Source organism: Anopheles gambiae, chromosome 2 (genome assembly GCF_943734735.2).
Source record: "Anopheles gambiae chromosome 2, idAnoGambNW_F1_1, whole genome shotgun sequence".
Taxonomy (NCBI): domain Eukaryota; kingdom Metazoa; phylum Arthropoda; class Insecta; order Diptera; family Culicidae; genus Anopheles; species Anopheles gambiae.
This window is the reverse complement of record NC_064601.1, coordinates 6,756,984-6,783,770: the sequence shown is the minus strand read 5'-3', so window position 1 is coordinate 6,783,770 and position 26,787 is coordinate 6,756,984. Positions and strand designations below refer to the sequence as shown.

Here is a 26,787-nt window from a genome sequence, read left to right as displayed (position 1 = left end):
CTTTTCATGTTTCTTTGCCATTAAACGCCACCTTCAGTTGTTATTTGTAACTGCACACCTGGACCCTCGCTGGAGTCTGCAGTTTGTATGATAGTTTGGGCGAAGCTTGTGGTTCAGTTCATTGCAAACGGGTAAGAATCAATACACTCACACAATGCCGTTTGTGATATTTGAAGCCATTTTATGCTGAAACTTATATCCTTTCAATTCACTATCAGGAATGTGTTTTATTTATGTTACAGTTTGTACAGAGTATTTGTTTTAAATGGACGAACTTTTGTTTAATTATGAGAACACAGTGTAGTACAACAAACAAACTAGCAGAGCAACGAAACAGATCATGGTAATAAATAATATTTTATTTATGTTACTTTGTTATCTATCTACCTCATCTTAAATCGCTAAACGCTTCGTTAGATAACTTTACAAAAATCTTATCGTTTGGCACATACTTGTTGTGTGACTCAACGAACGAGTTGCAGATGACAGCTAAATTACACACAAACTTATTGTTAGACTTCCATTTACTGTTCCAAATGAAATCCGTTTACATTTACTCCTTGAGTAGGACACGCGCTACAGGTCCTTTGTCTTCTGCATACGAGTCAATTCAATTAAATCCATTAAGCTAAGCTACCAACGAAATACAACAGGGAGGAACTTTCATTACAACTGTGACCACCAGTCATTTCGACAATCGGATTAGTTGATTATCCTGACGTACAAGCGTGCTCACCAAGAGCACTCACACTCACACAGTTATCAGCAGCAACCATCTTCGGCTGAGCGGGCTCTATTAATTGTCAACACGCAGTAATATTTGCTTCACTATACTCCACTCCATCATCCATGCTCCTGCTCGTCCTCATCACTGCCACACTCATCGTCCATTTCCATATCGATAAGCTCGTCCTCATCGTCCTCCTCATAGCCCGGGCTGTGGCGCCCATCTCGGCCACCCTCACCGCTGCCTCCGTTCGATTTGGCGTCCTCTTCCTGCTGCATCCTTTTGTGTTTGGTGCGCCTGTTCTGGAACCATACTTTGACCTACAAAGAAAAAAGGAAGAGTAAACCAGAGCTCCTGATCAGAACGTGAGCGACTACCCGAGAAATGGATGCTTAACCTCGATAAATCACTTCATTTCCTGCATGGATCATTAAATTTGTATGTGTGCCACGTGTCCGTAAACGATTATCAGTAGCAGTTTGGAGGGAGGAATTGGACGCGTTGAAAGCATTTATCTCACAATATAAGAATTGATATTGTATTCTTATGTTTTACATATTATTGCTGTTTTAGGACTACGTTGGGTAAATACACCACCAGCGTTCAAAAAGTAAACTAAAACTCTGTTTTAGCAACTCTCTCCTCAATCAAACCTTTAAGCGAATCCTTAGCTTCTCCTCTCCCTGCTGGAAATTATCGCTTTCACCCTTCGCAACAAAACACCGATCCTACGCCACTAGGGGAATTGATACGCATTTCATTAACTGCTAACTACCTTATCCTCCATTTTATTACTACTCCAATTATGGCAACCCTCCCAGCGCAGGATATACCATGCCGGAAGGACGGGACGGTTCATAATCAACCAACCACAAACGATAAATGCGCAGAGGAAAGTGGAACCGACAACAACTTGCCAAACTCAATGTTATTTCAGCATCCCTTTTCGGCACCGCCAACCGTTCCATGCCGTTCACCGCCATCGCCGTTTATTATGGGGGAGTTTGACGCGGTTTTTCATATTTTCCTCCCGCAAGTGGCTCGGTAATTCTCTAGAGAAAGAGTGAGAAAGCGAACTAGTACCAGAGCAGGAGAGTGAGAGCGGCAGAGCGAGTGAAAGATAAAGTAACGATTCGCCTTTCCGCCGACCCCGGCAGCAAATCGTCCTTATTTACTGGCACACTTTTGCCCCTAAGCGTGATACCCCATGGCTGGCAGATTGCGAATATTTGTTCAACAAAGTGCTAACAATTTATTTTATCTCTGCGTGCAGCAGGGATGGGAAAAAAGGGGGACACAAAAACAGGGGAAAAACGAGGGCGAACAGGGAAGGAAGTCGTCACCGGGACGTGATCAAATTTTGAACCAATCCAATAAAATGGAGGGAAAATTGCCATCATCATCCTCGGCTGCTTGGCTGCAGGGAGCGAGGTCGCGCAACGGGCTTCCTAGCTCTGCCCTTTAGCACGCTCGTTTCGCAAAGCGGTGCACGTTCCAAGTTTCGGCTAGGGGGTAATCTGTTTTGTGGCAGTGACAACTGTGGCAGTTCATTTTGCAGCAAGGGATAAAAACGTAATAAATGACAATAGACGTAACGGAAAGATGTTCTGTATTAAGTTACTCCTGTTCTGTTAGGCTGTAAGTGAGAAGAACTCATTTCTGGGTTAACATTTGCAGACATCTACTTTAACCCTATTTTGGAAGGCAACTCTATGTTTAAAACCAAAATAATCATGTCTTCGTCGCAGTATTCTTACTCTCTTCCATAAAATGGAATATTAGAAATAACTCTTTTATATGCAATCTTTCAAATCATGCCGCTTAGCTTACCTGCGTTTCCGTGAGGCTTAGAGACTGCGCCAACGATTTCCGTTCCGCTCCAACCACGTAGTGGTTGTTCTCGAAGGCATGCTCCAGCTTCAGTAGCTGCGATGGCGAGAAGGCCGTCCGGACTCGCTTGGGTTTGCGAAATGGTAGCAAATAGCCTGCCGAGGAAAGGGAAGAAACAGAGCAGAGCTGGACATTAGACATCTTCAGACTCGGTATTTACTTGGACGCATTACTCATAGTTTCAATTCTACCTCTTAAGCTAATCTTTCTTTCTCTCTGCTCCAAAAAAGGCAACTTTCAATCAGCTTCCTTAGAGTCCCAAACCCCACCAAAAGAGGCTCCATCTTCTCGAGGGCATTCTGCGATGATGGCATTCCAATGGGAGGCCATTCTCGTTAGAAGACTTACCCTTGCTGACCAGAACCTTCAACCAGAACTCCAAATACACCAGCAGGGCACTGCGTCGCCAACCGGGCGCAAACCACGGCCACGAACGGGACGAACACTGACAGGAAGGTAATTTGCCTGATAATTCCCACCGACCGGACCGGACCGAACGAACCAAGCGACGACGCCCGGAGGGCACTGTCAGCTGTCCCGGGGAATGCGAGCTGAGCATCGAAATTCGAAACGCTTCTCTTTCAACCCCCGTTTATCCCTCGTTCTGGCTGCGTCACGTGAGCGCGAGGGCAGGGTAGATTGGGGCACAAACAGAAGAAAAGAAAGGGGTGGAAAAAAACTGCGTGCCACGATAATAACGTTTTCACGATTTTCTACGCTTGCCTCCATTATGTCCTAATGTTTATGAGGAGTTTACTTTGGCTGCGATGTGATAATTTACTAACAAGCCGATTTGATGGACGTCAGGACGAGAACTGTGTGGACGAGCTGGTGTGTACGTGTTTGTATGTGTATGTGTGTGTATTGGCTGCTTAGCCTATTCCGTTTAGGGGTTCTGCTGTGTTGGCGAGTTGCGTGCAAGATTTGATTTCGAGTAGCGGAAAAAGCGGTTCGTGCTCGCCTAAAGGTGATTCCGGCGAGCAGCGAAGAAAGCAATCCAGGAAAGTGTACGCCGTAATTTTGAGGCTAGCACGAGGTTTGAAGAAAATAAAGGAAAACGAAACAAAAAAAACTGCATTCGAACCGAACCTGCCTACAAATGCCCCCAAAACGTGTCTAGTTGATTTGTTTGATGATCTAATTTCTGACAAAACCAATTGAATGCGTGCCAATCGTGCGGCTAAATGGATGGCTAAATAGTTGATAGGCGTATGTGTTTTTAAAGCTTCCAAACTCCGGAGAGAGTGCTTATTGGAAACGCTATTTCTCTTTTTGCGCTTAAAGCAGATATTGAAATGCTTTCAATGCTACCCTTCAATCACTAGAGCGTACACAACCAATCTAAATCCAAGCCCCACCTACATCAGCATCAATCGGAAGGCAATCAACAGCCCAACAGGCTCGATTTGCATCTGCGGTTTCGCTCCATGTTTGGTATTTGGGTTTTCCTGTCCCTCGTCACGCCGCTACCTTCCGCTCCCTTCGCTCCCTGTGCACAAAAGCCGCTCAACAATGCTGCCACCGGTCCGCGGCCGAGTGCGCAACCAAAGCTACCCCATCGGTTGTTCTCTATAAAATACAATATAATTAAATAATTACACATCATTATGATGCATACATTTGCATCGATAAGGGGAAGGGAGGGGGGGAGACTGAAAGGGGGAGACGAATGAGATGCAGCACGGTAAAAAAAAACGTATCTTTAAACGAGGCTACCACGTCGCTCACCCAATGCAGCCCATGCAACCAAGGCTCCACCACGTGCAGCGCCGTGAGCTGACCATCGCGGGCCATCATGCGCGCACCGCCGCTCGTTCGTCCGGTTTACGCTTCGGAGCTCTGCCCACGGTCCCCAATGGTGGGGCGGTACAGTGAGATGATGAAAACGAGAAAAGAATTGGTCTTTAATAAACAGTTTCTTAATCGGTTTCCTATCACAGCGAGGGCGAAAGGGAAGGAGAGAAGTGCGAGGGGACTAATTTATCGCAAAACCGTTAATGATCGCAGCAGACCGACTCGGGCTCGGGCCCGGGTGCAGTTTCCCTCCTTGCCCGCCATTATATGGCTGTTGCACGTTGCATCTCGCCGGGCCGGGCAGAAAACGGCAGCCAATCGTCCGATGTGTCACCCGGAGCGACTCCATACGTGCGGCACATTACCGAGCGACCATCGGGCCATCATCGGGAGCCGGCACGCTGACGCCACAGCCACCAGTCAAGGATGATTGTGATCGCTCTGGGTGTAGTGGTATCATTACACACCGTACCCATACCTCCTTGCACACACATACATACACACACACATACACATACACACATGGCAATCACATGCTGCGTTTTATGTGCAATATTTTATAAACTTGTCACTTTGCTTGTCATGCCTAATGAGTTTTAATAAATAGTTAATCTACTAATTGGCACTAAACGCAAGCGTTAAGGAAAAATCGATCTGAGCGTCTGAGTGTGTCCGTGTGTGTGTGAGTGTTTGTGTTACGCTGTTGGGTTAATGTAAGCAAACCCGCAACCGGTGGCTGATTACGCACGCCCCTAATCAATGGCAAGTGGCACTGCTGCGACGGCAACCCAAGGCAACCGGTTTCCCACCGATCGATCACTCCGAGCAGGACTCCGAGCGGGGAACGATCAAACGAACGATAAGCGCAAGCAAAACCGTCGTCCCGTACCGATTGCGCACGTTTCGTGATGGGAAAGTGCGAGACGATCGGTGTTTGCAGATGTTGAGCCCGGGCGATGCAAACACACAATTTGCATGGCATCGGATTAAGTACGTTATTTAATGAAGTCATTCAATCGCAAGATGCTATCGGCTTGCGCGAAGCGTAATTGTGGGTTTTGGAATGGTGGGGTTACCGAAGAGAGTGATTTTATTTTTATCAAACTGTGAGATCTACTGCTTGCCAGTGTGAAGAGTACAGTTGTCACACTTCCTCGATATTTGGACCTAAAGTTGGAAACTATCAACATTCTGGAGCATCTTTTGTCTCAAACAAAAGATCGTCGCCTGCACGATCAACTCAAAGTCGTCGCCTGCAAAAACATTGTGTATCGGGATAGCTTGCGACCCCCAGAAACGCCCGATCAAACTATGCCAGCAGGCGCATTAGCAAAAATCCATAATTCCGACATAAATGTACACAAATCGAGCACGCAAAACGCCACCTCCAACCCAAAATTCTAGCACTGCAAGAGTGCTTCAATTGCCCGTGGCTCAAACCATGCAGCCTGTCACCGCCTGTTCGCACAGGAGGGTCCTACGAAACATTCCAATTGAAATGCCAAATCGGGTTGTACGTTCCATCGTTTCAGTCCGTTTCCAAACAAATGTTTGAATCATTCCACACACAACAAAAAAACAGGCACAAAACCTGCAGCAAAACAAATCCTGCCCCACTGGAAGCTATTTGCAGGATTGCAGGAAGTCTTGGGGCACCCTTCCCGACCCCCCCGGGCGAAGCGCAAACAAATTCGAACCTGACAGAACTTCACTAGCTTTTGATTAATGGCTTTATAATTGAACACTAAAAGGCCAAATGGAAGGCGTTTTGGCCGTTGTTTGTTCGTTCGAGGGCCTCTTCACTTTATCCATGACCCCGTATTGCAAACCGTGCGCCACTCCATAGTGCACTGGAAATACTTTTTTTGTGTTTTTGTTTTGTTGAAGCACAAAAACAGGACACCGCTCGATCGATCGCCGACGGCTCTGTGACAGATCGAGGTTAACCGTTCAATTGATGCTAATTTCCGCTGCCCGGAACCGTCTGCCGGACGGCCGGTTCCTAAAATCAGCAACGGCCATTCCTAGGGTGCCAGATGTTGATGGATGGTGCGCACGTAAATGTCATCCTGACAGCTGTCCCCGCTGCCGCAACGCTCTAATGAGCCATTGGCGAGGTCGCAACATTGTCTGCTTGGCGCTCGACCAACAACACCGCAGCCGTCGGGTGAGATGCTGGCCCGTCCGCACGTCCGCCCGAAACAAAGCGAACCTCTCAGTGATTAATATCGCATTAGCTGATCGTCACATCACACATAACCAGCGTCTGCAAAACCCTGGGTGCATAATAATCGATCGCAAATGACTGTGTGTCTGTGTTTGCAAGTGCATGACACCGGACGCAACAACAGGACATTGCGGTTGATTATTCCCATCATTTGCAGCTCTCCCTCTCTCTGTTTTTCTCTTTCTCTCTCTCTCTTTCTCTCTCTCTCTCTCTCTCTCTCTCTCTCACCCGAGGTCGGTGTAAAGTGTTCAGCAATTGATTCCAATTATTTCCTTCTACCACCGCACGAAATAAGGGAACGACGAAAATCTGCCGCTCACCGCGCCTGTTTCGCAGCGCCGCGGTTAAAAGCTGCGAAAACAGAAACTCCCTTTTTTGCAGAAAACACTGCAGTGTACCAGAGGGCGAGACCTTGCCACCACGGCGAAGGAATTAATTCGCAAATATTCGCACAAATTGAACAAGCACAAAGCAGCGCGCGAAAATGGAATGTGAGTCTGGTCGCCGGGTGTGTGTGTGTGTGCAGGAAGAGTGCTCAAGAAATTACCAACAACAACTGCAATTCCAGCTAGTGCAAACAACCTGGCCCGGGTCGGTATGCTTCCCTGTTCTCCCCCCCCCCCCCCCTTTCGCACCCCATTTGCCCACCGTTTTAACAAGCAACCCTTTTTGTCGTTTCACTGCAAAGGCTTCAAATTGACCGCCAAAGGGGTGGCAGAGGATGAAGGAGAAACGGACAGAGAGAGAGAGAGAAAGAGAGAGAGAGAGCAGCACGACAGAGCGAAATGGCGACTCGATCGCATCGCATTAATGGCGGTGTAATTATAGCATGTGAGGTACCGGCCCATCAACATCCGTGCCGACCCGAAGGCGATCATTTTACTTCGATTGTCCATCATTTTGATAATGGTGTTTCCTTTCCACGGCGCGCTGACGTGCGTTACTTCGGCCGGTCCGTTGCCGGTCCTCCACCCGCACCACCCGTCTCTCTCTCCCTTTACAGCCCTTGAATCGGGTACGGACGGGGTTTGCGAGCCAGTGCTCTTCGGGCAAGGGCCCGATTTTAATGAGTGCGGTGCGTGTTCTGCTTGGTAAATGCCCCGTGGTAAGGCAAGGAGGGCGAGCAAGGGCATCGATCGATCCCGCACACACACACACACACAGCGACGTTCAGGTGCCCATGGTGGGTACCGGAGCTCGCTTAACGATGCTTAATTTGATTGATTTCGGTGCATAATGTGCACTAATCGTGATGCACATTACATGCACGTACACACACACACAGGACGCAGGACGCGAACGACGTGCTTTGCCTTTACGTGTCGTGTGTTTTCTCTTTCATCTTCCCTCCCCGATTCCTTGGTGCAGGGACCGAAAAGAGTGGAGCCTCAAATAACGCAACGCTTAAATTAACTGCCAACCTTGCCGGCCCGGTATGCAGCCAGTGCAACCGCGGTGCGCGGGTACGCGGTAAGTGCAAACATGATAATTTCCATTTTCATTCTACTGTTCCGCGGGCCTTTGTTTCGCTTGCCTGCTCATTTCGTTTAACCCGCGTGCTGCTTGCCTCTTGCGGTGGGTTAATAGATTTGTAACAGGGTTGTTGTATTTTTTATTATCTTATCAACCCGCGAATGGGTTAGTGTAAATAGTGCAATATACATGTGTGCCGAGCGGGCAGCAGGGATTGCATTTTTCCAATCAAGATTTGATGATTGAAAATATAACAATCGAGCAGAATTATATATCATTCTATGGGATGAAGAGATCGATTCATGATGTCTTAGAACATCCTTTCAATAGAAATATTATTCTCACGCAAGGCAAAAAGTATTTCATAACGTTGAGTGTAGAAAAACCCCTACTACATCATTTGAATTTTCTTAATATTCTATCAACCTTCATTGAGTCCTAGTGGAAAGTAATAAAACGCTTCCTACGCTTAGCCCCAACTTGCACGTAATCGAACGCTCAAGTAATCGCCGCTCGCAGCAGTTGCAATCCGCACGATATCGCAAAACGGCCAGCGTTTAATTAAATTATCTCTAATTTGGTAGCAATTAAGAGCAATGAAGATAAGAGGAAATAATTGTGCCCACATGAGTTCGCTTGAGCAGACGCGGCAGCAACCACGTCGCCCCATGCCGGCCGCAGCACCAAGATGGAATCTCGTCTCCGATCACGACCAGATCACGATCAATTGCTCGCGAAAATCGCCCCTAACCCCAGCCCAGGCTCGCGCAATCATGCCCGCCGACTGGCAGTGGCTGACCAGCTCCGGCTTAATTATGATACTAATGAATTTGTTGTCTCACTGGTACCCCTGTACTCCCGCCGTTTGCAATTGCGCGTGTGGTTGCTGGCTTTGCTCAACACCATCACCAGTTGCACACCCGCTAGCCCAGGACCACGCGGGCGACCATTTGCTGCCGGTAGAATTTCGCAGAAAATTGATTTAATAATAATATGCACACAATCGTTGACCCCATTCGAGTGCGTCACGATCACGGCACGGCCGGCCGTGTTCCAATGAGGGACCGTTTTCCCTTTCGCCGGTTTGGAACGGGCCCCTCGAGACGCTCCCCGCACATCGGGGGACTGCTTGGATTGTTGGCGGCTTAGAGCAGCAGCTGCAGCATACTTGCGCTACTTGTCCAACCCCATTTCGGGAGATTTGCGTTTTTCACACTGCATCTAAAGCAAACAAACTCCCCCCCAAACGCGCGCGGCTTTGGCCGCACAAACGACGCTCGTGGCTCGTTTGGGTTGCAAATTGATTTGATTAGCTGCGCGGAAGGGAACGCGTCATTACCGGGCACCCGTTGGCAGCCGGTGTGTGTGTGTGTCTTGCTGATTTCGGTCCGGCACACCGTCCCCGCCAGTGCAAAGTTGTGCAATCATCATGCTGTGTGCCTTACAGCATGCGCAAAGACACACACAGAAACGCTCAAGCAAAACAGAGCTAACAAGCAGTGGTCGAGATCGTTCGTGCAATCCCTAATTAGCGACGCAAGTGCATCCAACGAGGCACTTTATTAATGTTTATTGTTCTTATCCGCGATCCGAGATCAGTGTTAGCTCAATGATACGTATCGTACTGAACTGGTTCGACCTGATTTCCTAATTACGATATCAAGATACCGGCCGGTCAGCCAGCCAGTCAGATGCGGATCAATTACGATCGTACCGAAAAAGGTCGGGACGTTGGAACGACTGATTGCTGAAATGGTCTGCCCGCTCCAGACCTGCACAGAGAGCATCGATCGATGCAATCAGACGTCATAAATTACCAATCAAACGATACGGATATCGTATTAAGGTATGGAACGATGAAGTAACACATGAGAGCGAGAGATCGAAAAAAAGCCCCGAAGAAGCAAACAAACAAGCTAACGATTAGAAAGGCTCGACTGTTATTGTACTGCCGACATAAAAACACAAACTGTTCCTCATCTGCCCGTACTTCGATTGATCCTAGGAAACCGCGCACACTTGCACAGCATCTCTATCCCTATCTAATGACCATAACTGTTACCAGCTGGCAGGGTTTGGAGGTGGATTAAAAGGCAAATAATAAAACTTTACCCACATTAATCGCGCTCCATAAATTTGTTTTATTTACCCAGGATCCGCTAGACGATCACCTTGCATTCCACACTAGCGGGCGTTCACGGATCGAACCTCGTTTCCTCAAATGACACGTGTTCGGGGTGTCTTCACACGCCAAACCGTCCGGCAGGGAGGAGGAGAAGTCATCTTTCAACACGCGCTGGAAGATGCACGCAAAACACGAACGCATCACAAAACAAATCTCCGACAAGCGAGCAACCGGACCGGCAACAAGTTCGGTGCATTATACGGTCGACGGAAGGGGGTGGGGAAGCAAGGTGGACATAAGCATTGCGTGTTCACTCGGTACTCTTTTCTGCCGTCTGTTTTTTTCGGATGAAACTCCTTGGGTCCAGCTCCAGCTGCCAACGTCAACCGACTCCAGGCCCTCCTGGCCTTCATGCTCAGCAACCTCGGCAACAACACCTCAGCCTCGGCACGCAATGCATAGGCCTTCTCCCGATGGCTTCCGAGTCCTCAGCAAAATAAGATCTCACTAATCATTTTTATTATGAGCAGGGTGAGCGCGCGATAAATGTGTTATGGATTTTAAACGCCCCCGCTTAAGTAAGGGGAGGGAACGTTCACCTTTTTTTTGCTCTCTCTCTGGTGAGGAGAGAGCGACAAAGAGAAATGAAAGGGAACATGCTCCGTCCAACAGCCTGTCCGATCTTCTGGACCCATCCCGAAGCCTAACGAGGTGGTAAACTGACCAGGCAAAGAAAAACAACAACGAACGACGGAGCGACGTAAATAGTCGAAAGCGATGGTCCAAAGATGCTCGCAGCCAGTTCGCGGTGCAGTTGTCCACAACGGAACGTGTGGCGTGTAGATTATCTTTATTTATATACGCACTGATATATGAAAACACCTTTTCGCGGGCTGCCCGACCCCCACTCTCCCTCAGTTCCCGTTTGTCGTCGTGTCGTCGTCCCTGGCGTGCCTCACCGTACCGATGTAAACTAATTAATTATTGTCCGTTTGCTCGTTCATCGCCGCTCGTTTGTGTGGCTGTGTTTCTTTTATTGTTTTTTTTTGTTTGCCTTTATGCTCTCTATGCTCTCGGGCAGGCCAGTAGGCCTTCTCTCCCCTGTCTGCCTTTGCTTTCCACCGACACTCCGCCCGCAAAGAACGATGCTTCCCCAAGGAGTGTGGCCACAGAACAGAAAATTTATATTTCTCACTTTTCGATGAGTAATTAGCTTGTTGAAGGTTTCGGGGCCAAGCTTCTACTGAAACTACTACTACTACTATTGCCGACTCCCTGCCACACCCTACCTTGTTAAATCTGGCGAAAAATGCATCATTTTTTCTTCTGCGCTCTCGCCCGGAAGGCAAATTGCTTCGTTTACGCTGGCCTTTACACACGCTCGTGCGCGCTCCGCTCCGGTCCTGGCTCGCCAACCCTGTGCGCCACCTTAAGACACGCCAGCCAGGACAGCAGCATTTCGTCGCGCGTTAATAGCTACTGTCAATTATGCATGTCGCACACACACACGCACGCACGCACACCGAACACCTCCTACATGGTCGGCGAAGACGACATCGTCTTTTAGCGCTCTTGGTTTGCGTCCTTTGCTTCATTGGGCTGTGCCGAGACTGACCGTGTGTGTGTGTGCCTGTGTGTCGATGGTGGCAGACGACATCAAAACATGCAAGAGTTGGGACGGTGATCTTAACTTTACCGCCAGCGTCTCACCGGCCCGGGAATTGATGGTCGACTAATTGGAATTCTCATACGCACCGCGCGCTTTCGCCTTACAACACTCTTTCGGGGCGGAACAGGGAGCGTTTAGCCCGGGCGAAAGGCTGAGCGGTTTGCTAATTCGTTAGCTTTCCATGCTTCCCCTCATCCCAGGAATCCCGGCTCGGTGGACACTGGTTTTGTGCACAATAATAGGCTTGGTGATGGTAGAGACGTGTCGATAACACCTTCGCTCGCACTGGTGCGCGGGTGCCCGACTAATGCGGCTAAGGAAATGACTTTTTAAGCTGGCGAAAAGTCAAGGTTCCGGTCCGGTTTTATGTAAAGTTGTTGAGATTTTTGGAGGAACAATTTGTGGAGGTAATTACCACAACTTAATGTCAAAAGTCAATTGAGGAGCGTCCTCCTTTAAATGAGGAGGAAGAATTTACTTAAGAATCTCCAAATTTATAAGGAATACCAATTTATAAATTATAAAAACATAAAGAACTGTTCCAGAGAGTACAAACCCACCTTCTTCAGCATTCAAATTACTTCAATCATTAACGTACTCCTCAACATACCTCGTTCACTAAAACTGCCTAAACCTACAACTTCAAGGCACTACAAAGCAGAACATGCAAACTATCCTACTTCACACTTCTATTGGCATTCCTACCCAGACTCGCCTGCTCGATTCCGTTGAGCCATAAATATTGATTTATTATTTTTGCGAACCCAGCCATCGTTCGCCGACACTTTGGCATGCGAAACAAAAAAATGGGACAACGAAATGCGCCAATATTGTACTTAACCAATGTCATCACCATATCGACACCGAGCAGCGAACAACAAACAAACCAGCGAACAGGTCAGGTTCATCGCTAGCGACCAACTTTGCAGCAGTGTTTGCGATTATGTCGAGCTGATTTTATCAATGTGAAAGTGATTCAATGCGCACACCAAAAATCAATCACTTTTACACAGTAGCATTAAGATTTTCCAAAAAAAAAAAAACAGAATAAAATGAACCTAAAGATTATCACCCAATGTGTCAGTCAGCTTAGACAGTCTGATTCCCATCCTATATTCACTCCACTGTTCTGCTAGCCACTTCATTTGGTGCGACCCTCCAATGGGTAATGTGACTCCCGGCCCTGTCATCAACGCCCCCTGTTCTGTTCGCAATGTTTCGGCCGGCAAGATTTATGGAATTTTAAATGGGACGAAATGAGTACAAACCGTCAGCCCCGGCTCGGTGACTCGTTACACGCTCAATTATTGAACTTTTGAGCGGCCTCAAAATCTGCATCCCTCGGCCAAAACCAACGACCCTTCACTATCTGTTGCCCGAATCATCTTCATCTTTCACCATCGCCTTCACCGGTGCGTTAGCTTGTTTGGGACTTCGTCGACAACCGACGCCACCGACGGTTGACATTGTTCCCCCCTGAAACAGTAAATTATGTCCCATTGCAGGCAATGTTGCGTGTGAGCCAACGGCCTCGCTGCTCTACTTACGCCTGCGTCGACCGTGTCAGCATTTGTTTAAAGTGAAGAAAAGCAACATGTCCCTTTTTTCTTCTTCATTTCCTACACACGCACGTACACTTCGTACACTTTCTTTGGCCGCTATCACACGGTGGTCCGTCTGCAGATGTTCCGATGGGTCTAAATATGTATCAGTGTTCTTGCGTTTGGTTTTTTTCACTGTCACTTGAAAATACTTCCTTGTTATACCAATTAGTTATTCAAACCTTCTCCGCAAACCTTCTTCGCGTGTGGCGCAATTCTTCCCACCAGCCCCCTTGCAGATGATCCCTGCAATATTAAACGTTTCATCAGTCGGGTTTTTCCTCCCTTTCTTTCGGCTTTCTTTCGGTGCTACCGGAACGGCTTTCTTTGATATGGACCGCCAAACTACACGGCCACCGCCAAAAAAACTGGCCCGTGGCGACCACCATCAGCGATCAGGGTTTGTTTTCGGTGTCCTCGCCACTTGAGCCCTCTCGCAACGAGACGAGGCTAAATGGCGTCAAATTGGAATGATACGAAAAAGAAAGAAAGAACCTTGCGCTTTTCGCCCGGGCGTCCGGATGTCTGGCGAAGGAAAAAGTGGAACGAAATTGTTGCCTTTTCGGTTCGGGCATGACTAATCAGAGCCCTGAGCACTTCCGGTTGCGCAATTCGAGTCTTATTACAAAGGAGTATTGGTGTTGCTTAAGATTTTCAACTGTTGCTCATACATTCTAAAGTCTTTGTGAAGTTTCAAAAAAGTCTTTGTGAAGTTTCTTTATCAATACCAATATCATGTGTAGAAAAGTTGAAAACAAACTGCTGTGAATAGAAATAGCTAAATTTCCCATGAGGCTATATAACACACAATTATTCTCTAAGAAGGTGAGCCATATCCGTACGCAGCTTAGCACAAAGGATCGGCACAAATGGCCAAATGAACTATTGAAACCATTTAAATGCCAATTTTGACTCCAGAAATGGAGCAACTCTCATATACTCGCGCAAGAATGGTTCATTTTTCAGCTAATTAAATTCTAAAACCATTCATTGAGGTACTCTCAGCAACCTACCCCTCAATGCTCAATCAGCCGCATTCAACAATAGCGCATCATTATACCCGCAGCTACTTTATCCGTTTCTCTCTTTCGTTACAAAACCTTCGCCTCCCCTTGGTGTCTGCCCTAGCACTAGCAAACCCGGCAGCGCACGCAATCGTTCGTACTGTCAACTGCCTGCACAACACACAGCCGTATGACAAACAATGTGCCCATGGTGTCAATCAAAATGAGACCATCAGATGCCGCATTCGGTCCTGTGCGGATGTGTGTCCCTGGGTTCCCTCTCCTGGGTTCCACCAATCGCGACATCTGTCCCGGGAACTTCAGTCCGCTAGCCGCTCTGACTCGGCCCCTGTTGAAGGTTCTCACATTAAACGCCGAAGTACGCGGTAGTTGCCCGGGACTCTAACGATCTGCTGCGGTGGAACGCGATCACGCTGTTGTCGCTGTTGTTTGTCCCTATCCCTGCAAACCCCTCACGAGTTGGGAGTGCATTCGAATCTATCACTCAATTAAAATCGAGCACACTTTAAAGTCGGGTACACTGACTTGATGCCATAAACTCTGCGCCCGCTCCGTGTTAATCCTTGTTAATAAACAAACCTCCGCGTTTGGGCTCTGTTTTCCCCGCTTCGGTGTGAGTTTAACGCCCTATCTGGCAACAACGATCAAAAACGAAAACGACCCACTGAGATTTTGACGGACGAGGTTTTCCCCGTTTCTGTTGTTTCGCGTGACTTTAAGCTGATCGTATCGGGTGCGAAATAAGAATAATATTTATTTTTAATCTCACACCACGTACGGTGACCATGCATTTAGTTTCACGTTTAATGTTCAGAATCGATAGGTTTAGGCACCAAACTTCATACTTACTGCCTGGAAACCGGGGTGGAAACACATTTCTACCGTGCCGGCTTAGCAGCCACGGATAGAGCGGGTAACTTTCGCGCGGCATGTTGGCAGGATGGTTGTGCAGATGGGCCGGATGACCGCCGAACCCACCGTGCTGGCCGTGCACGTGGGCCAACGCCGCCTGGAACTGGGCGGCCAGAAACTGCTGGTTGTGGGCCGCCTGAACTGCCAGCTCGGCCGCACTGTTTCCGCCCATAAACGGGGGCATCGGCTTCAACGGGTCACCGTTCGGTGCCATCGGAAACGGGCGTACCAAGCCGGCCGGTATGCCCGGCACCATGATGGGGCCTTTGTTCGTCGCTGGACTCGCGGCGCAGGGCGCTGGAGAGTGGTGGGGTGATCGCGGATGAGCATTCCTCGCTTCACACTCGGGAGACAACCGTGTAGCGGGTGGTGGTGAACTGCGACTAGAATTGCTGCTCAAATCAATCATTCGCAACGAGCCGGACCGATTCGGAGTTCCCTCGCCGGGAAGGCTTGACGGGGAGTCCTGGCAACGCGCGCGGTCCGGCTCGCCGCGGAACTCCAGCGGTGGTGTTCCGGTCGATCCTTGCGCTATTCTTTCCCTCAGTGCAAACAGCTCACGGGCCTGCTGCTCCTGCTGCCGCTGCAACAGATAGGCCCGCTGGTGAGGTAAAGGCTGATGACATCCCGCCGGATACGCTCGGAACAGCGCGGGATGCGCTTCCGGTGGCAAGTGACTGCCATCGCCGGGTGGACTCAGGGGCCGCTCGGACGACTCGCTGCGCGGCGAACAGTGCGATGGCGGTGGAGGCGATTGTGACTGCCGCTTCTGGCTTCCGACGATCGACTCGATGCTGAAACCGATGCGAGGCTTATGTGTGGGCAGCGCCATTATGAGTGCCGCTGCCATAGGTGTACCCGTGCAGTGTCAACGCCTTCTTGGAGCACTCTCAATACTGTCTGCGGCTGTCCTAAAACTGTAACACACTTTCAAACTTATTGCTATCACTTGAAGATTACATGTTCAACTATCGCGCCATGTTTTTGTGTTCCTAAATGTTTCACTACACCATACTAAACTGCTGCCAAAACACTGTATTATGTCGATACAGAGCACTGTATCGACGCAACTCACAAACTACACGTGAAACTCATTATGCAAACGTTCCACAGGGACTCGACACACACTAATAAACGCTCCCTGTGTGTCCCAGCTGGAGGCAAATGAACAATGCCACATTCCAGTGTCCATGAATTCACTTTAAACATTACATTTCCACACGGCCACGCTCTAGCCACGGGGCACGCAACGAACCGCGACCATTCGCGCGTCTTTATGGCTTGTGGGAGAAGGCGGAGGGGGATGAGGGCTTTTCCTTGCCGATAGTGCGCCTACCAGCGCAGGCACTAGAACAGCAAAAACCACAAAAATGCCTGGCCACTACTTGCCATTACTGTGAGAGAGCGCAGTTACGTTCGCAATTCGAACCATTATAACCTCATCAGCATCTGTATCTTCAATCCTTCAATCCATAGTAAAAGGATGATTTTAATGCTCTCGCTCTCGCTCTCTCTCTCTATTTTCCTCTCTCACACACATACACACTCACAACACACTCGCTTTTTCACTCGCACGCACGCACGCACGAATGTGGCGCTCCATATTCCACGAACGCTCAACACATAATAAAAATGCGGCTCCTTTGCTACACCGGCAGCCCCCAATAATATCGGCCGTGCCGTTGTTGCGCGTTGGTCGTTAGCTCACGCAAACAATCGAACATGCGATTGAACCCCCCCCCCCCCCCCCGTTCACGTGCGGTTGCTACGGCAACCAGGGGTGGCTGCCAAAACCAACACCGTCCGTCCTGCACACCATAAAACAGTGTCATTAGCGCTTGCTCAAAGTGTTTTTTTTGCGCGTTCTGTTGCCCTGTTTTTGTTGCGTTGCTTCGCACACATAAAGCGCATGATTATTGCGCGAACACACACACACACACACCCCTACCGGTAGGGTGGTATTGAAAATAAAGACTTACTCTCCCCCAACGGGTCGCCTCTTGCTGAGCGGAGAGCGCACGAGAGCGCAAAAAAGGCGGAGCTAAAACGGGACCGATTTCTCGGAAAGGGGGGAAAGCTTCCACACAAATCCGCCATTGGTTGGCCCGGTTGGTTGATAGTACTACCGCTGCTGCCCTGTGTATGTATGCCTGTGTACGCGTGTTTGCCTTTCGCGAAGGGCTGATATGTACTCCATTGCGTTGCTGGGATGAGCGATCAATTTAGCCCGTTGGATGCTGGTGGTACGCGAAAGTGTGTACCTTCTGTTCGCGGCGACTAGCGCGGCGGTTTGCGCGGGCAGGACGCTCTCGCGCTTAACAAATGGGAGGATGTGTTTTTTTTCCTCCTTTTTGCGCCTCGCCATAATGGCATATATTTACTTTATTTATTATATATTATTAGAAGCTTGTTAAAAGTTCATTCTATAATTGCTGCGACCGTGCTATGGGTGCGTTTGGAGTGTTTTATTTTCGTTATTATCGCCATTTGCTCTTTCGCACCGCATCCTTCGCATCGCTCATCGACTGCAACTCGAAGCTGTGTTTGTTCTCCCGCACCGAAACAGGACATCGGCAAACTAGTGAGCATCCCCTTACGTTCTGCAGCCTTCGCACGCCTTTCCCCATTGGCCTGTGTGTGTGCGTGTATCTGTATCTTCACTCAAATGGCGGATTGTTTTGCTGGAGCAAAAACACTACACCGAACCGGAATGAGGCGATGTCTGGCGGGCATCTACTAGCGAAACAAACGGATATTTCCCTGCCACGGTTGTCCTGCCGGAGTCGCTTTGCTCCCCATTAATTCTCCAGTGCAAAACCATTTCCACTGATTGCGCAAGCCATTTTGATTCCGTTGCGCTTTTTTTGTCTCTTTCTTAGTCGCTTTTCTATTCCCAGCGATGGCGCATATCGCCACCGGTGGAGCCTAGCAATGAAGCGAGGTAAAATATAATTGTTGAGTAAACGAACGAGCAGCGTGGAAATTAAGTGACGCAATTAGGGAGTTGATTAGTATTACATTTTTATCCTCACTCAGCTTTAGTGTACAGTCATTATTTCGATGTACGTGAAGCATGCTGATGCTTGGGTCGATTAGTTATTAAAAGATTTGAGCAATTTCATTAGGAACTTTGTGTTTTAGTATCACTAAAGAGATAAGTATAAAGTATAAAGAGTGATTGATAGCAACTAAGTAAAAATTTAATATAAAAATTTTGAACTTTGACTTTTATGTTGAAAAACAGCAATTAAAGCTACACCAATGAATCAACATTTAACAATCATAAAATAAACAATTCAAATACCCGCAGAGATCTCATTTCGCTTTATGAACAACAGTTCCCTGTTCAGCGAGAGGGTTCACACGCAATTTTCCCACCTCGTGCTGTACCATTGTCAACTACGGGTGCTGCTAACGCCACAGTCACACTGTCTGCTACGCCAGAGCCCACCAAGTCTCCCAGGACACTGACAGGTACCGACCGCACCATTTCAAACCCCTAGAGCAAAGCGAAGCACCTTCCTTGTCTCCTGCGACAAAAATCCTCCCAAAACGTCCAGGTATAGTTTTTTTTTTTTGTACTCTCCTCCTACTGCCCTCACCTTCACAGAACACACTATCCTCTCCTCTATCTCATTAGAGCCCGTTTCACACCTTTCTCCATAATGAATAACAAACAAAGTGCGTCCTCCAGCTGAGCGCCGATGTCCTTTTCTTCGGAATTCCTTAACACAACAAGCAGAAAAGGTCGAACGCCTACGACCCGGTCCAATGTCCTTCCGTGAAAAACGATCGATTCGGGGCGTAAGGTGACCCGGGGCAGTGTTTCAACACCGAAACACACACTATTCTCGCCTCTCGTCGCACGGTACCTGTGCCTTCATTCCGTGCGATTTGATCAATTATTTTATTAATCGACAACCTGTTGCTCTGCTCTGCCGTACCCCTTGTTGCAACCCAGCAAATGTCCCGCGGCCCCGGGACGAACACAGCGGGACGAAACATTGACCAGAAGAGCCAGCACATGTAACACGCTGCAAACAATCGTAACAATAAAGCAAAACGGACCACGGTGGGGTGTGCTTTCTGTGTTTTCTGTTTTGGGATGAAATTATGACGCTGCTGAAGGAAACGTGTATATTATTTCGAAAAAAAAAGAAATGAAAATACATCCCGCTAAGTCTACGGCTAACACATGGCCGCTTTATTTATTGAGATACTCCTCAGAGGCGAAAGACGCGCTAGCGCCATGCGTTTAAGGACGGAAGGCACACCCTGCGGTGCGGTGGGATGAGCGCTTGCCTTTATTTCTTTTTGGAATTAATACATCCTTTTGCTACATCCAACCACGTCTGGACAATTAATCGACCAGCGGACAATGGCAGTGGTGGAATTTGTGGAAAAGAGCTCATGCGAAGGAATGTAAGATTAGCCCGTCTGCCCGTGACAGCACAGTTCGACAGCATAGCTTTAGTAAAAGGCATACAAATTTGGGATTGAAATATTCGAACTCTTCTTGCCAAAGAATGTGTTTTGATGTATCATCAAATGGAAACGTTTCGTTTAATAGCGTCAATTAATTATCCACGGTAAGATGATATTCGTCATTGAATAGAAAAATAGAAACACAATCTATCATTCTGATTTTAAATTATGGTTAAAGTTATTCATTTCTCATGAAAATAAAGATGGTTCCCATTTTCTCGTGCATATTCCAAACGTTAATTGGGTGCAATTTAATTTCATCGCAACGGTACGTTCCACATAAATAGGTCATTTCTTCCCACTCAATACCATTCTAAGCTATGATATCAATGCTCTCATCCAGTCTGAGCATTGGAGGTTTGGTGTTCGGGTGCGTCCTTTCCCCCTTGTCCCATACCTTCCTGCATCCCCTGCAGTGCTCGCTTCCTTCGTGCTGGTGCAGTGGCGTACAAAACGATAATTAAAACATCACACGATCAGACATTTCGTTCGACCGATCCTAGCAGGCCATCCTCATCATCATCATCATCACCACCATCGCAACGCTGACCGCGGGATACGCAACTCCCCGGCACCTCGCTTTACACGCTTTGTTTTCGGGACGGAATGGAATGGAACGGTGTTTGCTCGAATAAATCAACGCCCGAAACATCGGCCCCGCAACGGATATGGACGGGAGAAAGCAGGCAGGGCAACGCGAGGGAGAACTTAAATGAAATATGTATGATTGGCCGGACAATGGGAACAGCACGGAACGGCACAAGGCGGACCGGAGGCCCCGCAGTGACCAGCATGGTCAGCGCACGAACAACAACACATTATCACTTTCGGGGCTGGTTAACGAGAGCATTGCGACGGTGGAGGGCACTGTTACACTGCCAACAGGTCATGGGGTCCTGGAGGAATGCCAAAATGACCGAAAGAAGAGCAAGAAGAAAAAAAACACACACACCGGGTGCTTCACGAATGATGATTTACTCCAACCCGCGGGCACACCCGCTGGTCCCAACATTCGCAGGGAAGGCGGGCACAACGCAACCTCACCATGTGGTGCAAATATTTGTTTAACTTCAAGGGAGGTCACCCCCCCCCCCCCCCCCTTGCACTGGAACATTAGCATTAGAGGGAGCGCTCGGACCTGATTCCACGCACACACACACACACTAAAAATTAAATTCGCCCCATCATCTCCATCAGCATGCTGCGAAAACGTGAAGGGAAATTTTCACAGTCGCCCTTCACGCGCCAACGAGTCTCCGGTGGGTATGTGTGCGCGCGCGGACACGAGACGAGACCCTTGCACAGGTACGGTGCGGTGTGGAAGAGGCCTGTTGGGTAAGTCACTCTGTTCACCGACGTCATAAAACTTTGCCGTTCATAATTGAGACGTTCAAACGCTTCATCTTGCCACATTTGTTTTATTTGCCATGCTGCGTTTGCCCATTTTGCCTCACTTCCACTGCTCGATGCAGCAGCAGCAGCAAAAAACAGTCCCGAGGTCGTGACAGCTGGAAATCTGATTTTACAAATCCACCGGGCACCGGCTTATTTATTTGCTTGCGGTCACGTTTCTCGCAACGCTGTGCAAACAACAATAAATGGAGCCACCTTCGGCTGCAAAATGGTAGCGCGAACCTTTTTTTTTTTTTTTTGTTTACCGAATTTGGCCCACGTCCACGTCGGTGGAGGAAATTTAATTTTTTGGGAGATCTTAACGCAAACATTATGGGCTTTCGCCCGGACCGCTTGCCACTTTAACCTTTTGCGCTTTTATGGCTCCGCAAATCCGAGTGGGTTTTTGGCCACGTTTGTTCAGTATGTCATCGTGTCGGTTAAATGGGAAGAGGTGCAAAAACGCGGTATCAATCCCTCGCTTTGGAAGTGTTGTTATACTCAGAAATCATTTTGGTGCCGTGACCAGGATACAATCTGGTCCACTACTCTGCGTACGAAATAGCTCGCTATGCGCGAACCATGTCTTGTTAATTAAACCTTCATTGATGTTATTTTTTTAGTCAACAACATCTACAAAAAAGAGGCATAATATCAACCCTTTTACGCCTATCTGTCTTGTCACGGCAGCTCGCTACAGTTCATTTGAAACTAGGGGCCCCGCCATCAACCTTGGCTAAAATTAAGTAGCAAGAATGTAGCTCGCAACACGAACTAGCATGGTCACAAACAGCACCAACCCCCAAACGCGCACCGTTTATTAATCTTTAACGAGCGAAAAATGTTACTTGCTGTAAAGGCTTTGCACTGAACCTGGCTATGAAAACAACGAAAAAATTCCCCCCGGCTCGTAACCCAACCATTAAGTGCCACAACACACAACGTTATTAAAATTAAATGTCCACAATGAGTGATCTTTATGTCTTTCTGGCCGGCTTGCGTTGCCATTCCCTCCACGCTGGACTCCGCAGACCCTCCCGGATCAGTTCCTGTTTTTAAGGGGAGACACTAGCCCGATCAGCACTCGACCACAGCACCGGAATCCATCAGCCTGCAAGCGAGCGCAGCTCAGCTTGCGCACAGTATAATCAGCATAATTTAGTCACTCATTAAGTTTCATGTGTCGGATTTTCTTATCTAAATTTGATAATAATTTTATTGCTATTTTATTACCACTCTCGGTGTCAGACTCTTTGGCTGCGCCCTCCGCTCTTTTCCGGTCAACTCTTTCGCTCTGGCCGATGTATTGTGTGCACTGCGTTTACGTTCATCGCCAGTGAAACCTTCACGGCATCATTCATTTTTTATTTCTGTCGCTCTCCGTCCGTTATTCTACTTAATCTTTGCACCGGAGCATCCGGCGGGGGCATATAAAGCTGATACAAAAACACATGTGCGCACATTAGCACACCCTGGTCACAGACACACATTCAACACGCGATCGAGCGGATCAATACTGAAAACCCCCCAAAGCCACTGCATGTCCCATCGTCCCATCGGCTTTGTCCTTTTGTTTGCTGTCCCCGATCAGTGGACAAGTGCGTGGATCGAGCCAATGCGGCTCCTGATAAGTGGCTGTGATCAGTCTTCACCCCCCGTCCCCGCTTGCAGTCCACATGTGCCCGGATGTGGCCGCGGCCGCGGGTCGTAAAAACTTTGGGTGTACCGCGTTTATGGCTTGTTGTGCGTCGGCTTGCGCGACGTTTGGAGATGATTTCGCCCCGAGATGGTTTGATGGTTGTGCGTGTCTTTTTTCCTCTCGCTTCAGGCCCATTCAACCCTGTTTACAGCCGATTCGAAGACTCTTCCGCTCGCGGGATTTTATGGCATTTTTATCAATTTCTTGTGTGTACACACGCCTCGGCCCCTTCATCTCCGTCATCACCGCCTGGTTCCCGCGAGCAAACCGTATGGAAAATGTGTACTCTGCAGTGCCCAAACCCCGTCATTAGTTAATTAGGCCGGCGAGCGGGGACGCCCAGTTCGGGCCCGCGGCAGCTCAGGAAGCAGCTCGCGCAGTTCGTGGAAGTTGGAGTTGGCCCCTCCGAAAAGGGCAAGGTTTGTGCTGCGTTTGCGCCGGCTGTTTGCGGGCGCGATCATGAGAATCGACATAATTAACCGTGAGTTTAATGTCTCTGTCTTCGCAGAAACCCGATCCAACCGGCGCTGATAAGAAATGGCCGTCCGTCCGGCTTCAGCTCACCGTAGCCTCACCTTTTTCACCGAGCAATTGCCGAGTGCACACGGGGGACAGAAAAAATGGCTTAATTTAAGCACAAAACCGGTAACGCTTCCACTAATTATTTGCCGCGCTCCGGAACCCTCCGGAGTGGCCATCACAACCACTCTCTCGCTCAATTAGGTGCGGTAAAGTGTGAGCCACCGGACACCCCACAACTCACCGTGGCCCAGCAGTTTAGGGTGCCCGTTTTGGACATCGGTGTGCGGCGTTGATAGAACGCGAACGCGGTGAGTAATTGCAACTAGCCGGCGTACGAGTGGTGGTGGTACGCGTTGTCCCGAAATGCTTCCGACTTGACGACTTAGCTTGACTCAAGACTCAATCTCCACTGCGCGGAGTCGAATGAGTTTCTAATTAGGCAGATGAAGCGTTTGGTGGCTTCGGTGAAGGTGAGGAGACTCTCACACGTGGAATTCACGCCAATGGCTAAATTGCTGCTCGCGTACTACCTTGCTGCGTGGAGTTAATTGAGTACCATGGGAAACTACTTTTTTATTTCTTCATTTTCTTCTGCAAGGAGTTTTGTAAATTGGTCCCGGAGTACAGGTGGTACCAGGCATCACAATCGATTAAAAGATTTTCGATCGCTTCATGGCTTTTGGGAACACTATTTTCCTCACATTTGCCGCAGCGCGGTAAGCACGCGGTGGTATTGGGAATTGGGGCTCGATCGATCGCTTGCTCGGAAAGGTGGGAAAAGGCGTATGAAACGGGGCTTTTTTGGAGTGGATTTAAGCATTTTCTTTTAGCAGTTTCACCATCAAACGGATGCGTGGGAAAATATTTCACCCTTTTCGTCGGAATTCGATGACCATTTTAATAACATCGAGACAGCTTGCTCTTATGGTTTGTTAAAGCAAATTATCTTTGTTTTTCCGTCAACATCTCAACATCATCCTGGCAGTGCTCTCATCAAAAAGTTTTGTATTATTCGAACAATTACCTTCGGCTTTAGATCGTTGTCCGTTTTGAGAAAACGGTAACGCTCATCACAAGTCATCTTGAAGACTGTGGTTGTCATTTGTTCTCATTCAATTAAAATCTCTTCGTCAATGAAAGCACTACTTGCATGGCTAAATTACGGAAGCACACAGGCATGAATAAACAAATATTTGCCCCGAAAGGTATCGCTCATCGCACACCTCTTTTTTGCGGCAAATTTTAGCTCCAGTCAGCGCATCACAATGAAAAAGGATGGCGTTTTTTGGTTTAGCTTTCTGGCCACTGCTCAACAGCGTAACCCATAAAATCACCATCCTCGTCACCATCATCATCATCATCATCATCACCATTATCAAGCTGAAGTGAAACTTGATGAGCACAGGAAACATTAACAATCTCTGGTGCGAAGGTTACACCAGGGCAGTGCGATTTTGACAAGACACGGCTGTTGTTAAAGGGATCGTTCAAGATGACCACAATCATTCCCTAAAGTACGGACAAAGAGAGATAGAGAGAGAGAGAGATTGAGAAGTGTTTCGACCCAATTGGAAAGTGCTCCAGCAGATCCTTTTCACAGCCTTCACAAGCCTCCTTCGCTTCGCTTTCTCAGGCTCAATATCCAATGGGGAATGATACACAAGCTCTCGTACACCGTACACGCCAACAGCCAGCTCACGATCAATTCTACCCACTTGGCGCGCAAAAAAAACAGAATGGCCCTTCCCCATGTTCCTGGACCGGTCCTGGATCTTTGCAAGAATCGTTCGTTCGCCTCGCAGGCGTCACGCTGACTTTTCGTCCCCATTCGTCGTCCGTACGGAGCACGTCTGGGTTCTTCGCCGTTTCGATTTCCGCGGCTCCACCGTATCGCCTCATAAATATTTCATGTTTAACGTGTTGATTTATTTGTAAATAAGGCAAAGTTTATGCCCATGATGTTTTAATTAATAAGTGGTAAATTTGTGTAATTTTATTCTCGTGAGCGGTCGTGAGCGGCCGTACCGAACCCTTGGAAACGGGAAGGAGAGATGAAAATCAGGAAATAAATGAGTAAATGCGTCAGTGTAAACACCCTCCCATTCGGAGTGCCGCGGGAAGGGGAAGCAGAGACAGAGAAAAAGCAATAAACGGTCACGCAATGCTAACAAAAACATCCTCCATTACCGGATCGATCGATTGTGGTCATAACTTTAAGACAACCTCGCGGGCAGCGGCCGTGTTGTCAATTGCGACGACACTATCACGAATGTTTGTTTTCGAAGTTTTGTTTCTTCTTTAAATCATACTCACCGTGCAATCGTGATTGTTAACATTCCGTCCTCTGGTTTTGCTTGTTCACTGTACAATTTCATCACATAAGTCCCTACCCGTAAGCCGCTTCAAAACAGGAAGAAGAACGGGGCGCCTAGCTTAAAATAAGTTTATTACCCTGGCGCCACTTTGACATCATTTATCCAATTACTTTCAAACGGCCACACTCATCGTCTTCAAATTTTTCTCACCTTTCCACTCCCGCCTGGCAGACAGATCATCCCTCCACTCCCCTTTTGCTGGCCGTGGTAACCGTCCAGACCCTCACGACGCGAGAAGCCCCACTCGAACGCGGAAGACGCTGAGTGAAACCTCACGAGAGCGTACCGAGGGCTGTGGGAATTACAGTCTCACCGAGGGCTCCGAGCTTTGTGCCTTCAACTTTGGACAGTATTGTAGCTGAATATGTCACAAACAGACACGCAGGTTGGTGGCGAACACTCACAACGGTTCGGTAATTGTTGGTTAAGGTTCGACGATTAAACTACAACTTTGGCTCGGCTTTGTGGCCGTTGTGGGCGACGAGGTCCCAAGGACTAGGTTCCCGATTGACATCCGATACGGTTGTACTGGGTGGAACCTTCCCCCCGGCGAGGTGAGGAAGGTTTGTGCGGGGTGAAAAAGGAAAGCAGTGATAATGATTTACAATCTCTCGTGGCGTCACACATCGCAATGATAATCACTGACACCGTCTCGCGTGGCCCCGCGTGGCATTACCATACATTGCAGCCCACTAACATCATTTGCTGTTGGAGGAGGTAACATTTCGACTGAGGAAAAGCAAGAAGATCCGACTAGAATCCGGCGCATGGCGCTTTGCTGGTTAATTCCACCCGATCCACTTGTGCTTGATAGGTTTCGGGGTGGGGGTGAAGTAGTAGGTTCTAGTTCTTTTTTTTTGTGAAACATCAA

The 26,787-nt window shown here is 48.4% G+C and overlaps 1 protein-coding gene across 1 annotated transcript; it reads right to left on the bottom strand.

Moving 5' to 3' along the window:
* Nucleotides 1-201: 201 nt before the first annotated feature.
* LOC1281555 (homeotic protein empty spiracles) lies at nucleotides 202-17,177 on the bottom strand. The gene is made up of 3 exons (XM_061644030.1): nucleotides 15,381-17,177; nucleotides 2,558-2,712; nucleotides 202-1,047 (listed from the first exon to the last, which is right to left on the bottom strand). The coding sequence occupies exons 1-3, from the start codon at nucleotides 16,291-16,293 to the stop codon at nucleotides 844-846; spliced, it is 1,272 nt and encodes a 423-aa protein (XP_061500014.1). The 5' UTR covers nucleotides 16,294-17,177; the 3' UTR covers nucleotides 202-843.
* Between the last annotated feature and the right edge of the window lie 9,610 nt (nucleotides 17,178-26,787).

Bases quoted from the DNA above. Each gene is read 5' to 3' on its own strand.
- LOC1281555 (XM_061644030.1), bottom strand. From the start codon at position 16,293: ATGGCAGCGGCACTCATAATGGCGCTGCCCACACATAAGCCTCGCATC. The intron at 2,713-15,380 runs GTAAGTATGAAG...TTTCCTCGGCAG, and splicing joins TCCACCCCGGTTTCCAGGCA to GCTATTTGCTACCATTTCGC. The intron at 1,048-2,557 runs GTAAGCTAAGCG...TTTTCTTTGTAG, and splicing joins TAAGCCTCACGGAAACGCAG to GTCAAAGTATGGTTCCAGAA.